This window comes from Cucurbita pepo, chromosome LG01, assembly GCF_002806865.2.
Source record: "Cucurbita pepo subsp. pepo cultivar mu-cu-16 chromosome LG01, ASM280686v2, whole genome shotgun sequence".
Lineage (NCBI taxonomy): Eukaryota > Viridiplantae > Streptophyta > Magnoliopsida > Cucurbitales > Cucurbitaceae > Cucurbita > Cucurbita pepo.
Genome location: NC_036638.1, coordinates 3,240,309 through 3,252,628, shown reverse-complemented (window position 1 = coordinate 3,252,628; position 12,320 = coordinate 3,240,309). Strand labels below are relative to the sequence as shown.

General features: G+C 34.9%; 3 protein-coding genes across 6 annotated transcripts; 2 read left to right on the top strand and 1 right to left on the bottom strand.

Annotated features, from left to right (window-relative positions):
• The first annotated feature begins 1,857 nt into the window (after nucleotides 1-1,857).
• On the top strand, nucleotides 1,858-4,921 carry LOC111780432 (reticulon-like protein B8). 2 transcript variants are annotated; one of them, XM_023660855.1, is made up of 6 exons: nucleotides 1,858-2,047; nucleotides 3,083-3,279; nucleotides 3,374-3,554; nucleotides 3,639-3,783; nucleotides 3,888-3,957; nucleotides 4,540-4,921. In XM_023660855.1, exons 2-6 carry the CDS (start codon nucleotides 3,093-3,095, stop codon nucleotides 4,707-4,709), a joined length of 753 nt encoding a protein of 250 aa, XP_023516623.1. In that variant the 5' UTR covers nucleotides 1,858-2,047; nucleotides 3,083-3,092; the 3' UTR covers nucleotides 4,710-4,921. The 2 variants fall into 2 exon arrangements, with proteins under 2 accessions (XP_023516623.1, XP_023516614.1); XM_023660846.1 differs by having other exon boundaries at nucleotides 1,858-2,073.
• A 299-nt stretch (nucleotides 4,922-5,220) lies between these two features.
• Nucleotides 5,221-10,982, bottom strand: LOC111789660 (N-acetyl-D-glucosamine kinase-like). Of its 3 annotated transcripts, XM_023670405.1 has the most exons (10): nucleotides 10,916-10,978; nucleotides 10,136-10,250; nucleotides 9,611-9,711; nucleotides 9,181-9,521; nucleotides 8,524-8,671; nucleotides 7,963-8,154; nucleotides 7,181-7,309; nucleotides 6,522-6,691; nucleotides 5,879-6,009; nucleotides 5,221-5,610 (listed from the first exon to the last, which is right to left on the bottom strand). In XM_023670405.1, exons 4-10 carry the CDS (start codon nucleotides 9,407-9,409, stop codon nucleotides 5,545-5,547), a joined length of 1,065 nt encoding a protein of 354 aa, XP_023526173.1. In that variant the 5' UTR covers nucleotides 9,410-9,521; nucleotides 9,611-9,711; nucleotides 10,136-10,250; nucleotides 10,916-10,978; the 3' UTR covers nucleotides 5,221-5,544. The 3 variants fall into 3 exon arrangements, 2 of the variants coding, with proteins under 2 accessions (XP_023526173.1, XP_023526102.1); XR_002814383.1 differs by having other exon boundaries at nucleotides 5,879-6,026; nucleotides 9,181-9,711; nucleotides 10,916-10,982; XM_023670334.1 differs by having other exon boundaries at nucleotides 9,181-9,711.
• Nucleotides 10,118-12,106, top strand: LOC111789816 (probable aquaporin NIP5-1). The gene is made up of 4 exons (XM_023670551.1): nucleotides 10,118-10,260; nucleotides 10,889-11,311; nucleotides 11,434-11,495; nucleotides 11,580-12,106. Exons 1-4 carry the CDS (start codon nucleotides 10,216-10,218, stop codon nucleotides 11,989-11,991), a joined length of 942 nt encoding a protein of 313 aa, XP_023526319.1. The 5' UTR covers nucleotides 10,118-10,215; the 3' UTR covers nucleotides 11,992-12,106.
• The last annotated feature ends 214 nt before the right edge of the window (nucleotides 12,107-12,320 follow it).

The following is a 12,320-nucleotide window of genomic DNA, read 5'->3' as shown; positions in this document are numbered from 1 at the left end:
TATGATACAAATATGTCAATCGTCTTCGCTCAAATTAAATAACAATTAGATTTATATTTACAACACAAATCATGTTTAAATATAATACTTTAGTTTAAAATAAAAAAGTTAAAGTCTAAGAGAGCTAAAAAAAATTTAATAATTATGTATTGTCTGTCACGTGATTCACACGTGTATTAAAAAAGTTTATATGTTTTTGAGAATAATTAAAAGAAAAGCATATATTTGGAAAAAAAAATTGTCATCCTAATATTATTATTCATCATGGAAAAGACAAAAAAGCCCACAACCACGAGGTCAAGCAAATGATATCTAATAATATTTAATTTAAATTTTATTTTTAACTTAAATCTCTTATTATATATGACATTTTTTTCTCCCTTTAATCCAGGNATGAAATTAATTAAAATATTTTAAATTATTACAAAATTGGTAGCATCATCCCAAATCCACAAAAAGAAGCTGCCCAATGAAATCGAAACACGTGTTACAAATAATATAAAAAATCTTATCTACATGGTTGGATAAAGTTTTTTTTTTAATTATTATTATTATTATTATTATTTAATTATTTTGTGATTATTATTATTATTTATATAGTTGAACAAAGTAGGTGTTTTATTCAATAGGAAATAATTATATTTTTAATTTTTAAATGGAGAACGATAAAATATAAATAATTAGTAATTATCAATTTTCATACCTTCTCCCCTTCACATATTAAATTCTAACTCTAATAAATAATTCAATTATTTATAATAATCATAAATAATTTTAACCACAATAATGGTGTTTAAAAATAATAATGGACTTTGAAAATAATAAAATTAATTGAAATATGTTTTATATTTTTAAATATGTGTGGGTAACAAATTAAAAAATTGAACCATAAAATTAATAGTAATTGTAATAAACCATTATTAATTAATTTATTAACTTTTTTTTTTGTCATAAAATCACTATAGTTATTATTTTATAAAATCCTATAATTTTGTAATATATTTTTTTTATCTAACAAAAATAAAATGAATTTATAATATAAAATACTATATTTGCTTTCCATGTTAAAATTTAAATTTTAAAATTAGATATAATACAAATATAAAAATGTTGACTATTTGAAACACCGTAAAAATCAACTGTTGATAATATATATAGCAAGGAATCGAATGTATATATAGCAAGGAACGAAAGTATAAAACAAACTCTAAATTATCTACCAAAAATGACTCGGGACCTGTTTGAGAATAATTTTGTTTTTAATTTAAAAAAGTTGGGCTTGTTTTATAGTTTCACTATAATTTTTCATCTCAGATTAACTTTTAGCTAAAAAGTAAACGGGAGTAGAAGATTTGAAAACCGGACCTACTTGTATACACTTTTATATCTTATTTAAAAAACGTAACACTTATTTCTATGAAATTAAATAAAATATAAAATAGCGTTAATTAAAAAAGAAAGTAAAAGGAAAAAGTATAGGATTGAAAACGATATGATCCTTTGTTTTGAAACTTCTTAGATAAAGAACCCTAATTTAGACTTTTTTGTATCAAAGTTTAAAAGTTGTGACACTAGAACCACGCCATTGGCTACTGAATCATATGGAAAAGAGACGGATCGTTCAAAATTCTCAAGAACACGGGCCTTGAAGTTAGGAGGTGAGCTCATTACTTTACAATAAAAACCACAGCTACCCAAAAGGGATTCGCGTTTGGCGTCCGTTAAAATGCAACAACTGAGAAAGTTGAAAAGAAAGTGAAAAAGGGGAAAAATTCAATTCGACCCACTTGATGAACAGAAACAAACAAGAAAAAAAAAAAAGAGGGAATTTTGCATCTGGGTTAGGTGGTGGACCCTTTATAATTTCAGTATGTCAGCTTCATCACGCCATTTCTCTGTGATATTTTAGAATCCCATGAACTCTTCCCTTCTTTATCCCGTTTTTCTGTAGTTCTGAACGGAAATTTTGAGAACCCATTTTCGTTTGTCTGTTCGGTTTCTTCTTCTCCAATCTATTCCTCGAAGACCCATTAATCCCCTGCGCCTGGTTTGTTCTCTGGAGTTCTATTTTGGGTTTGTTTTTTCGATCTTCTGCTTGTTTTGCGTTTCTCTTTCAGCGGATTATGTGTTTTATTATGCTTGAATGGGGTTGAATGCTGCTAGTTCTGCTTGATTTTCTGGGTTTTTGGAGTTTTGCTCCCTTACTTATGCTCTAATCTTACTAGACGACCTACTTATACCTTGCATCTGCTTCATTTTTTCTCTTTACAATCTCTATCTTGTATAACTGCGGCTGAATTTCTGGTTGAATCTGGAGTTTATAATGCTTTCTGAGGTTTTTCTCTTGTTTTTGCTTGTATCTGGGTTGAAACGTTGGATCACTTTTGCTTTTGAGTTGAAAATTTTGGTAAAAGTTCGTGTTCCTTCCTATTTTATGACCATTTGGCCTTATGGTTTCCTTATGCTTCTTGGTCAGTTTTGATCAGCTGTTTCGTTTTATAAAAGATTGTTCGTGCTTTTGAATGTCTGTTGTTGATTCATCAGAATTCAAAAACTCTTACTAAGCTTTAGTTTGATGATTAGCTTGGACTAGAGAAATTAACTGCAATAGTTTTCTCCCATTGGGGGCTATCTTCATCCCCTAGAGTTCGTAACTATAACGGCCCACGCCCACCGCTAGTAGATATTGTCCTCTTTAGGCTTTCCCTCAACGTTTTTTAAAGTTGTATGATTGTTATCGAAAGATCTCCTATCAAAGTTGCTATTTAGAGATCTTAATTGTAGAAGATGGTTGTTCTTTTATGTTGTCTTTCACTTGGGTTCCTTCTATAAACAAGATTCAAAGTCAGAGAAAGCAAATCGAAAACGACATGACATGGAATGTAACTAAGGAAAATCATTACAAGAAGTTGGATCTTTAGCCTAAACATCCTCCTAAAAGTTGATCCTGGAGCTTATACATAGACTTGCTTCTTTACCCATATGATTACTGTAGTTTTTATGTTATTATATAACTATCTTCTTGGTGAACAGCCTAGTCCTGAACTGTGGCTCCCTTTTTCTTGTTATTTCTTTTCTGAAGCTCAAGAACCATGTCTGAGAGGATAACTGCTGAGGAGATTCTTAGTAATATCTCTGAAGTTTTTGCTGAACATGGCCAAAAGGCGAAATCAGTATCGTTTTTCGGGGAAGATAGTAAATCGAGTTCAGTGACTGGTCAGATGAAGCGGATATTCGGACGCCAAAAGCCCGTTTACCATATTCTTGGGGGTGGAAAATGTATTTCCTTGTTTAACTATTCTTAGTATCTTTTTCATCCTCTATAATCTTCTTTTTCATGTCATAAATCATATTATTTCGTTTTGATTTGTAGCTGCTGATGTGCTGCTATGGAGGAACAAGAAAATCTCAGCTAGTGTCTTGACTGGTGCAACTATTATATGGGTGTTGTTTGAATGGCTTAATTACCACTTCTTGACTCTGCTTTGCTTTGCTTTGGTTCTTGGTATGTTGGCTCAGTTCATATGGACAAGTGCCTCAGGATATATGAGCAGGTGATTGAAAAATAGATATCTATGCCTTTGTTTTACGTTGATTTTGATGGGTTTTCTGGTTTAACATATTTGGTGCTTTCGCAGATCATCGTCGTCGAAAGTTCCTCGAGTTGTTCTTCCTGAGGAACTGTTTGTCAATATTGCTGTCTCATTTGGTGCTGAGGTTAACCGAGGTCTGGGTGTTCTCCAAGATATTGCTTGTGAAGGAAATTTCAAACACTTCCTTGTGGTATGATGATATATTGTAGTTGTTTCTTTGATTATAAGTGCTTAGGAAACCTGTTTAGATTTTGTGGAAGATGGCTTCTTTTATTAATGTGAAGATATTTGCAGGCCGTAGTAAGCTTGTGGGCTGGTGCTGTGATCAGTAGCTGGTGCAATTTCATTACTGTCCTGTATATTGGTAAGTGCTTACAGATTCTGCATTTCTGGACATTTACATGTTTAATTTCTTTTATGAGCCATGTCTATATTATTTACACTTTTAGATGAACCATATGAAATCCTAGGCCTCTTGATTCGAACACTTAACGTTGTAGGATGAAACTGTTACGTTGTTAAATTAGTTGAGACGAGCGTAAATTGTTCAAAGCTCATGAATTAGAAAAGAAGCTTTAACCAATTAAAGTGTTCGAGTTTTCTTGCTTTTTTGATGGAAGGACTTGGTTATTTTTTATAAACCCAAACCCACTGCTACCAGATATTGTTTTCTTTGGACTTTTCCTTTCGGGTTTCCCCTCGAAGTTTTTAAAACGTGTTTGCTAGGGGGAGGTTTTCACACCATACTCTTATAAAGCATGCTTTGTTCCTCTCCCCGAAAGGAAAATCCCAAAGAGGACAATATTTGTTAGCAGTGGGCTTAGGCTTGAGCTAGTAGAGGATAAAAACTTTTTGATGACCAACCATAGGAGATAGGAGATCCTATGTTCCTAGGAAAATATAAAATCATCCATTTTCACTATTAGCACGTTTCAAATATGTTCAGGTTTCGTTGCTGCCCATACGCTTCCAATTCTGTACGAGAAATATGAAGATGAAGTTGATACTTTTGCATACAAGGTTATCGACCAACTCCGCGGTCAGTATCAAAAGCTCGATTCCAGTGTGCTTAGCAAGATCCCTAAAGGATCGTTCAAGGGAAAGAAGTATGAATAGATCATTTTGAACTCAGCAAACAAAATGCCTAAACCATCTCTAGTTGTTGTAAGGAGTTGGTTGTGTATCATAAGAATGGGAAAATATTATCCCTTTCAGCTAAGTAGTTGTAGGCTAAGAAGTTTGAATTTGCCATTCAGCTGAACCAGAAGCCATCTTTGACTGATTTTTGCAGCCATTGGCTTAAATATTAGAACTGCTTCACATTCATATCCTTTTAACTTCAGCATATGGAATGCTGTTTGAAGCTTCCTTTGCCCAAAAGGAAGATTTATATTTTAACCATTTCGAATGCTTTTTTCCCGATTCAACATCAAGATTAAGAGGAAAAAGGCTAACATATACATAACTTGACTCGTTAAAACATTATAATCTTGATAAAAAAAAATTTAAGAGATTAAAATCTCACAGAAATCGCAAAAAGAAAACGAAACGAAATAAGGATTAAAAGAAAGGTTAAAGAATAAAAGGACATTCTAGCAAATGCAAAAGATTGGAAGTGACAGATTAATGGAACAAAGCACAAAAATAAATAGCTCAGGGGCTCAAAAGCCAAGGAATTGATCTCAGGCTGACAGTAAGACATTGGAGCAAATGCACTAAAACCATAATGCATTAATGTTGACATCACTTTGAGCACATCCTCTTTCAATCACCCCATATATATTATTGATAAATGACAGAAGGTTAGTTAATTGCCTATATTAATGTTGAGAACTGAAATAGCTCACTCACAGGACTTATTTTTCTTCTTCCCCTTCAGAGTTCCGGGCTCATCGATTTCAACTTTGCTTCTGTACAACTTATGAGAACTGTCAGTCACTTTTTTAAAGCCTTATTCTTTGTGGGAATCTTTCAAGAAATTCCAGGCTAACAATGCGGCCCCAATGGCAGGCTCCACCTGGTTTTGGTTCAAGAAAAATATGCAAAATTTTAATGAAAGCATGGCAGAAAGCATAGACACATGTAGGGCTGTTTCGTACATCTGAAATCACTGTTCATATACTCGTTATTTTGAAAGAAAGAACAATAATTTTTGTTGATTTAAAAGTGAAGTCTGTTCATGTAAGGATTTAAGAACAATAACTGAACATATTTTTCATTGAATATTTTTCACAACAGCTCCCAAACAGCACCATGGTTATCATAAGGTAAAAACACATGCTTACCTTAGGCCAGATGGGAACTACCCCAGGGTAGTCCTTGGAAATGCAATTTACAACTTCTTGCGCTATACCCCATCCCTTATTTCCTTCAAGAACTCCACCAACCATGACGAGGGGAAAAGAATCCTTCCCATCTGCAATGTTAATGATGCTAACAATGACAGCCGAGGCAAAACATTGGTCACAAAATTCAAAAAGAAAACTAGGCAAAACTTTGGCTACAAAATTCAAAAAGGAAACTATCATATTATTGAACGCTCATTTGCCTGCCTGGTTCCCTTTCTTTAGAAATCCTAATTCCAGCTAATATTTTTGCATGATCAGTAGCATTGTCACAAACCCCTCAAATAAAAAATAGGCATGGAACAGCTCCCAATTTTCTTAGGGACATAGATAGAGATTATTCACGATTAATTTTGTTGCATATTCAAGTGCAGATCCAAAGAGAAGTAAACTGAGGAGACGTACTTGATCTCAAAGCTAGAACATAGTGTAAAATACAGCCTCCCGAAGAAGGAAAGAAATCAAGGGAGGTTTAATAGCAAAAGTGCTTCCAACTTTGAGGCTAGTTTCAACATCCAGAGAAGCGAGGGCCAGGAAAATCAAGTTTATTAACTAGAAACAAAGATTTCCACTATTGCAGTACCTGAACCACACAATCTAAGTCTTTGAACAACACCAGTCACGCTTAAAGCCAACTCCTTGACTGAATGTTGCAAGATGTTGTTTGCAACTTCATCTCCTGCTTCTGCACATGACACGACAACAGGAACAAGTGCAGCAATGCGAGCCCAAGTTGGATCTGCGTAGGTCCACCTAATTTTCAATAACCAAAAACAGATGTGATCCATTCCTAATTAATCATCCATGATACTGTACTTTCATACCATTCCAACATATGAATTGGGGTACAATTGTCAGAAACTGCACTGGAAACAACTACTTTTCTCATTGTTAGATAAAGCAAGTTTATGGTATGTTGAAATGTTAATTCTCTTTCCATCATCATTTAAAAAGTTGTACAGCTGCTGCAAGTAAATCAGAGCAGCCTTCACAACTATACAGATTACTGCATTGATGATAATAATAAAAACGACAAAAGCGAGCCTCAGCAAGACTTCAGTCCACGCGCACACATATGAAAGATTGAATATACATCATTTAAAAGAATTATTTCCTTCTTATGCTTGAAAGATATTTATTTTCTAATTTGTTTAATTTATATTGTCCAGGAACCACATCAAATAATATAAACAATGAGATAATGAAAATTGACCAGTAATGTTAATTACCAAGAGTACATACCCAATGAGTTCATCAGCAGAAGAAAGACCAAGAGTATGAAGAATGCTATTTGTGAGCTTTGTTTGAGGACCACGACCATCATGCGCTCTTATAACTGCAGTTAAAGCCTGCGCTGATATGCCATACCCACTGAAATTACAAGAAGTATCACCTTCAATGAAAAGTGGCAAAAGAAAATAAAATTGTGTATGTCATGCACAATAGTCTCATAATTTACTATTATAGATCGGCATACAATGCAGTAATATAATTTTAAACGCAAACAATTAAATATGCAGAGTGCAAAGATCACAAAAAATGTTTCTTGTTGTAAATATGAATGAACGATTAAATATACCCTAATCCATCAACATTTATTCAATACGGTAATCTATCAACTTAAGTATTTGCGTATTGTGGTATCAGAGCAGCAAGTTTTGTATTTAAACCCTTTAATGTCATTTCTTCTCCATATGTTAACTTTCATGCCCACAAATGAAGAGTGTTAAACAACAAGAATAATGACCAAAATTGAGATTATCAGTTTAGTTTTAGAGGATTTAGTTTGATTAGAGATTTCCAAGGAACTTGCTTAAACATTGATAGGCATGGACTTCATGATTAAATATATAAAATTAATGAGAATGATGCTAAGATAGTTAAAAATAATATTCATTACTCAATCATTCACCAGCAAGGAATAATGGCACAAGATTTTGGTAAACAGATAAGATGATCCTCATACAATCAGTCATACTCCAATTTAAGATGTGCGTCCATGTGAGGGAGTGAGAGAAAGAGACCTTCCCCAATCACCTAAGATTGGTCCTGCACCCGCTGCTCGAGCTTCTCTTCCGTCGTCTGTAAATCCATAAGCAATAGTCCCAGTGCCAGCAATTAGAACACAACCACGAAGCCTTCCCATGGTACCGCTTGCAAGAGCAGCCACAGCATCATTTCGAACATAGAGTTTTACATGGCTAGGAAATATATCCCTGCGCAAATTAAAAAAAAAAAAACACATCAGAAGTGTATTAAAGCATATTTTGTCCAGAGATATGACGTTCTGATTTCATATGTTATAGAACAAAGTTGACAGTGAAAGGAATAGCAGCTTGGAGCCTTGGAATTGATTTGAGACCTAACTCAGATCGTGATGTTCATTAAATTGAAGGATTCAGCTACAAGTACACCAATAAGGGATATTGTAATATCAGCTAGAATAAGCCAATTGATTAGAAAGAGCACTAGCCATCCTAAGATTCATATAAAACAACGAGAAAATAACATGATCCGTCACATAAACCCAAGGACAGAAGAACGTAGTTTCTTAGAAACAGCCAAGAATCCTTCATGGCCCATACCTGAGCCAATTCAAAATCCTTTGCTGATCCGTTGGATGGTTTACACCAGAAAGAGATAAACAAACAGCTCGAACTGCGGACCGATTTGAACATGATTTTGAAAGGGCTTCAGCCATAACTTGCTCCAACGTTTCCCTTGCAGCAGTTTCTGAAACAAAGAAGCAAATTTTACACCAAGGACCTATCAATACTAGAATCTCATATTAAATACTCAGACCAACCAGTCCTTTTTCCATACCAATACAAAATAAGAGCTTATGGTCTAACTTTCAATATCTTCGTTTTTGAAAATATTATCAAATGGCAGAACAAACCAGTAAAGCCTGTCACAAAACAATTCATAGTTCGCCTCTGAAAAGAAGATGATTAGGTTTGAAGAGTTGCAGCGCTGCAACACTCAAGCATCCATTGCATTTCATAGAAATAATTCAACAATAAATTAACTTCAGTAGGAAAAATGGTGATTGAATTTAATGGACTTCGGACACTGTTCAACAATCCAATGTTTTAAAAGACTTTTGAGGCTCACCTCGAGGCAAAACTCTAAACATACGCCTCTAGTCCGGGAAGAACAATGAGAGACATGCGCAGAACCAATCGAGAATCGTAAAGGAACAAGCACAGAGAGAGAGAGAGAGAGAGAGAGAGAGAGAGTACCGCCAACGCTATTATGGTTGGAGCAGCCGGCTTCCACTCGAGCAAGAAGAGGAATAGGATCAGGAAACTGAAGAGACTGAGGTGGTAAAAACGGAACACAAACGCAGATTGTGGAGGTTGTTCCTCCATCAATTCCAAGAATCACGTCTCCAACTCCTCCTCCTTCTGCTCCGCCGGACATTTCTCGCTCGAATTCCCAGATTTCGCCATTCCGATGTTTCTTCGTCATCTGGAATCTCGGTGATCAGAATCCGGCGCAATAACCTCGATCCTTTTGCCTTAACAGTCTCCTCTCAATTCCACCCAACCCGCCACAAAAACGAAACCAGCACTCCAGCACTCTCCTCAGGAAGAAACACTCGGAATCTTAGAGAAAAGAAGAAGAAGAAAAATTGAAGAAGATTGATGGTAAATTACAGAGAAGACGAACCGAATTATTTGCTGTTAATTTCCACTGGATAATCTTCCAATTCATTGATTACCATCGATGAAACGCATTTCCACACCCGAATTTATTCCTTTTCTTTCCATCTTTCCATGATAAAAACGAATATTAATTATACTACATTAAAGAAATTACATCCAATTCTTCACCTTTCATACATACATACAGACGGACATACATACATACATACATACATACATATATATATATATAGTTTATTTTTAAAAAATGGTGCATGAGTTGTCTAGATAAATAAATTGAGAAATGATATAAAGCTATAAAATAAATTGAAGTTTAAAAATATATAAAATGTAACCCAAGATAATATTTTAAATAATTAAATTTTTATTAAAAGAGTGAGGTGGTGGGATGTAATGGTTATGCAATATTTTAGAAGTCAACGAGGTTAAAATGTCAACGATCCTAAATCCTATTTAATAAAGCTTTAAGATCAAAGGGGAACGAAGAAAGACGGAAAGGAAGAACAACAACCAGCAGCTCCGCCCTAACCTGCGGCCGTTGTAGACAGGTACGGCAGCTCCACTGCCGTCCGGTGAAGACGTGGTAGTTGACTACTGGGCCAAGTGTCAATGGCGCCAACTAACGGCTGCTCTGATTTCTCCCTCTTGCAAAAGGTAACAAAATTGTAATTTCCTTTTTTGCAAAATTTTACAATATTATTTTTTTTTTTAGGTTAAATTATAAATTTTATTCTCTTTTAAATTTTCATGATTTTTAATAAAAATTTAACAAATATGTAACAATTTTAATTATCTGATCGATGGTTTTTTTTATTTTTTATTATGGATTATACTTATATTTTAGTGACAAAATTCAATAAGTTAAATTAATAATTAAAAAAATCATTATTTTATGCTTCACTTCTATGTAAATTAATAAAAATATCTATAAATTTGGTATTTTTTCATTAAAAAAAATAACCACAAACTTTTATTAAATAGTTTTACGTCTATTACCCTGTCATAAATTATTTTTAAAATTTTTAATATTACTGTTGAATATTTAAAAAAATGTGGTGCTGACAATAAATATATATTTTAATTTTTTGAAAAAATTTAAAGGTATTTTTTAAGGTTTTAAAATATTTTTGAAGTATTTTTTTAATTTTGTTCATAGTTGATTTAAAAAAAATTGAATTTATGAGTATTTTTATTAGAGTATTATTAAAAAAAAAAAAAAAGAATATAAAAGTAATTTAATCTTAAAATTCAAAATTGGGTGCATTTTAATATTGAAATTCAGGTAGGGGCGGAGTTCATTGGAACATACATAATGCTATTCTCCGCAGCGGCGGCGCCCATTCTGAACGAGAAATATGAGGCGGCGGAGAACGGCCTGATGACGAGTGCGATATGCGCAGGACTCGCGGTGATGGCCGTAATCCTCTCCATCGGTCACATCTCCGGCGCTCACTTGAATCCCTCCGTCACTGTAGCCTTCGCCGCTCTCCGTCACTTTCCATGGCTTCACGTCCCGCTCTACATCACCGCTCAGATTTCCGGATCTATTTCCGCCGCTTTCAGCCTCAAGATCGTCTTCCGTCCGTTCATGTCCGGCGGCGCCACCGTTCCCTCCGTCGGCACCGGTCAGGCCCTCGCGATCGAGTTCATCGTCACATTCTTCCTCATGTTCGTCATTGTTGCTGTCGCCACTGATACCAGAGCGGTACTGAATCGATTTGCTCTCTGAAATTTTTCTTGTTTGTTCTGAAATTGAGAGGTTGAATCTCGATTTAGAGATTAGAGAAGGCGTTTCCGTCAGCGATTAACTTCGATTGATTTGATTAGGTCGGGGAATTGGCCGGAATTGCAATCGGAGGCATGGTAATGCTCAACATTCTCGTCGCCGGGTAGTTCTCAATTTTAGAAAATCACTCTGTAATTTTCAAAACATTAAATAGATTATGAAAATTTCCACATAAAACAAACTGCAGGCGCGCAACCGGCGGTTCGATGAACCCGGCGAGGACCTTAGGCCCAGCCATCGCAACAGAAAATTTCAAAGGTCTATGGATATACATAGTAGCACCCACAGCCGGAGCAGTGGCTGGTGCAGCCGGCTACACAGCCGTGAAGCTCCGTCAAGACACGGCAGCGGAATCAGCGCGGCGAAATGAAGGAAGCCTCAGCCGATTGGGAGAAAGCTCGCAAGCGGTGGTCCCGTCGAGATCCAGTGGAAACTCGGCATGGAAGCTGGACGGCGGTTCGTGGCTGTGTTTAGCCGGAGAGTGCAGGAAGGAGTGCTCGGAATTGGAGCATCTGAATGTGATTCTGTGTTACAAGGAAGCTAATCAGATCGCAGAATTTCTGGGCAAGAACGAAGCAGGCGACGAGGGTTTGGTATAAGGTTGGGTTTTATATTTAATCCATACCCTAATGTTTATTTAACATTGCGACTTTCTTATTTATTAAATCAAACATGTAACATTGTCAAATAACTAAATCAAAATTATACTAAAAACTTACACATCAAAACAATATTTTTCCTAATATATTTATATATAATATGTTTGTTTTCCAGTATATATATATATATATATATATATATATATATATATTCCAACTCTAAATCAAAATCTCTTAACTCTTTAAAAGAACACTTTAAACACGTTTCCTAAAAAATAAAAATGTCAAAACATGGACAAGGTCATTTACGAGATTAGGTTGTGGCTACC

Bases quoted from the DNA above. Each gene is read 5' to 3' on its own strand.
- LOC111789816 (XM_023670551.1), top strand. From the start codon at position 10,216: ATGGCGCCAACTAACGGCTGCTCTGATTTCTCCCTCTTGCAAAAG. The intron at 11,312-11,433 runs GTACTGAATCGA...TGATTTGATTAG, and splicing joins TCGCCACTGATACCAGAGCG to GTCGGGGAATTGGCCGGAAT. The intron at 11,496-11,579 runs GTAGTTCTCAAT...AACAAACTGCAG, and splicing joins CTCAACATTCTCGTCGCCGG to GCGCGCAACCGGCGGTTCGA.
- LOC111789660 (XM_023670334.1), bottom strand. From the start codon at position 9,409: ATGACGAAGAAACATCGGAATGGCGAAATCTGGGAATTCGAGCGAGAA. The intron at 8,155-8,523 runs GTATGGGCCATG...TAATTTGCGCAG, and splicing joins AGGATTTTGAATTGGCTCAG to GGATATATTTCCTAGCCATG. The intron at 5,611-5,878 runs GTAAGCATGTGT...AACCAAAACCAG, and splicing joins TAGTTCCCATCTGGCCTAAG to GTGGAGCCTGCCATTGGGGC.
- LOC111780432 (XM_023660855.1), top strand. From the start codon at position 3,093: ATGTCTGAGAGGATAACTGCTGAGGAGATTCTTAGTAATATCTCTGAA. The intron at 3,280-3,373 runs GTATTTCCTTGT...TTTGATTTGTAG, and splicing joins TATTCTTGGGGGTGGAAAAT to CTGCTGATGTGCTGCTATGG. The intron at 3,784-3,887 runs GTATGATGATAT...AGATATTTGCAG, and splicing joins ATTTCAAACACTTCCTTGTG to GCCGTAGTAAGCTTGTGGGC.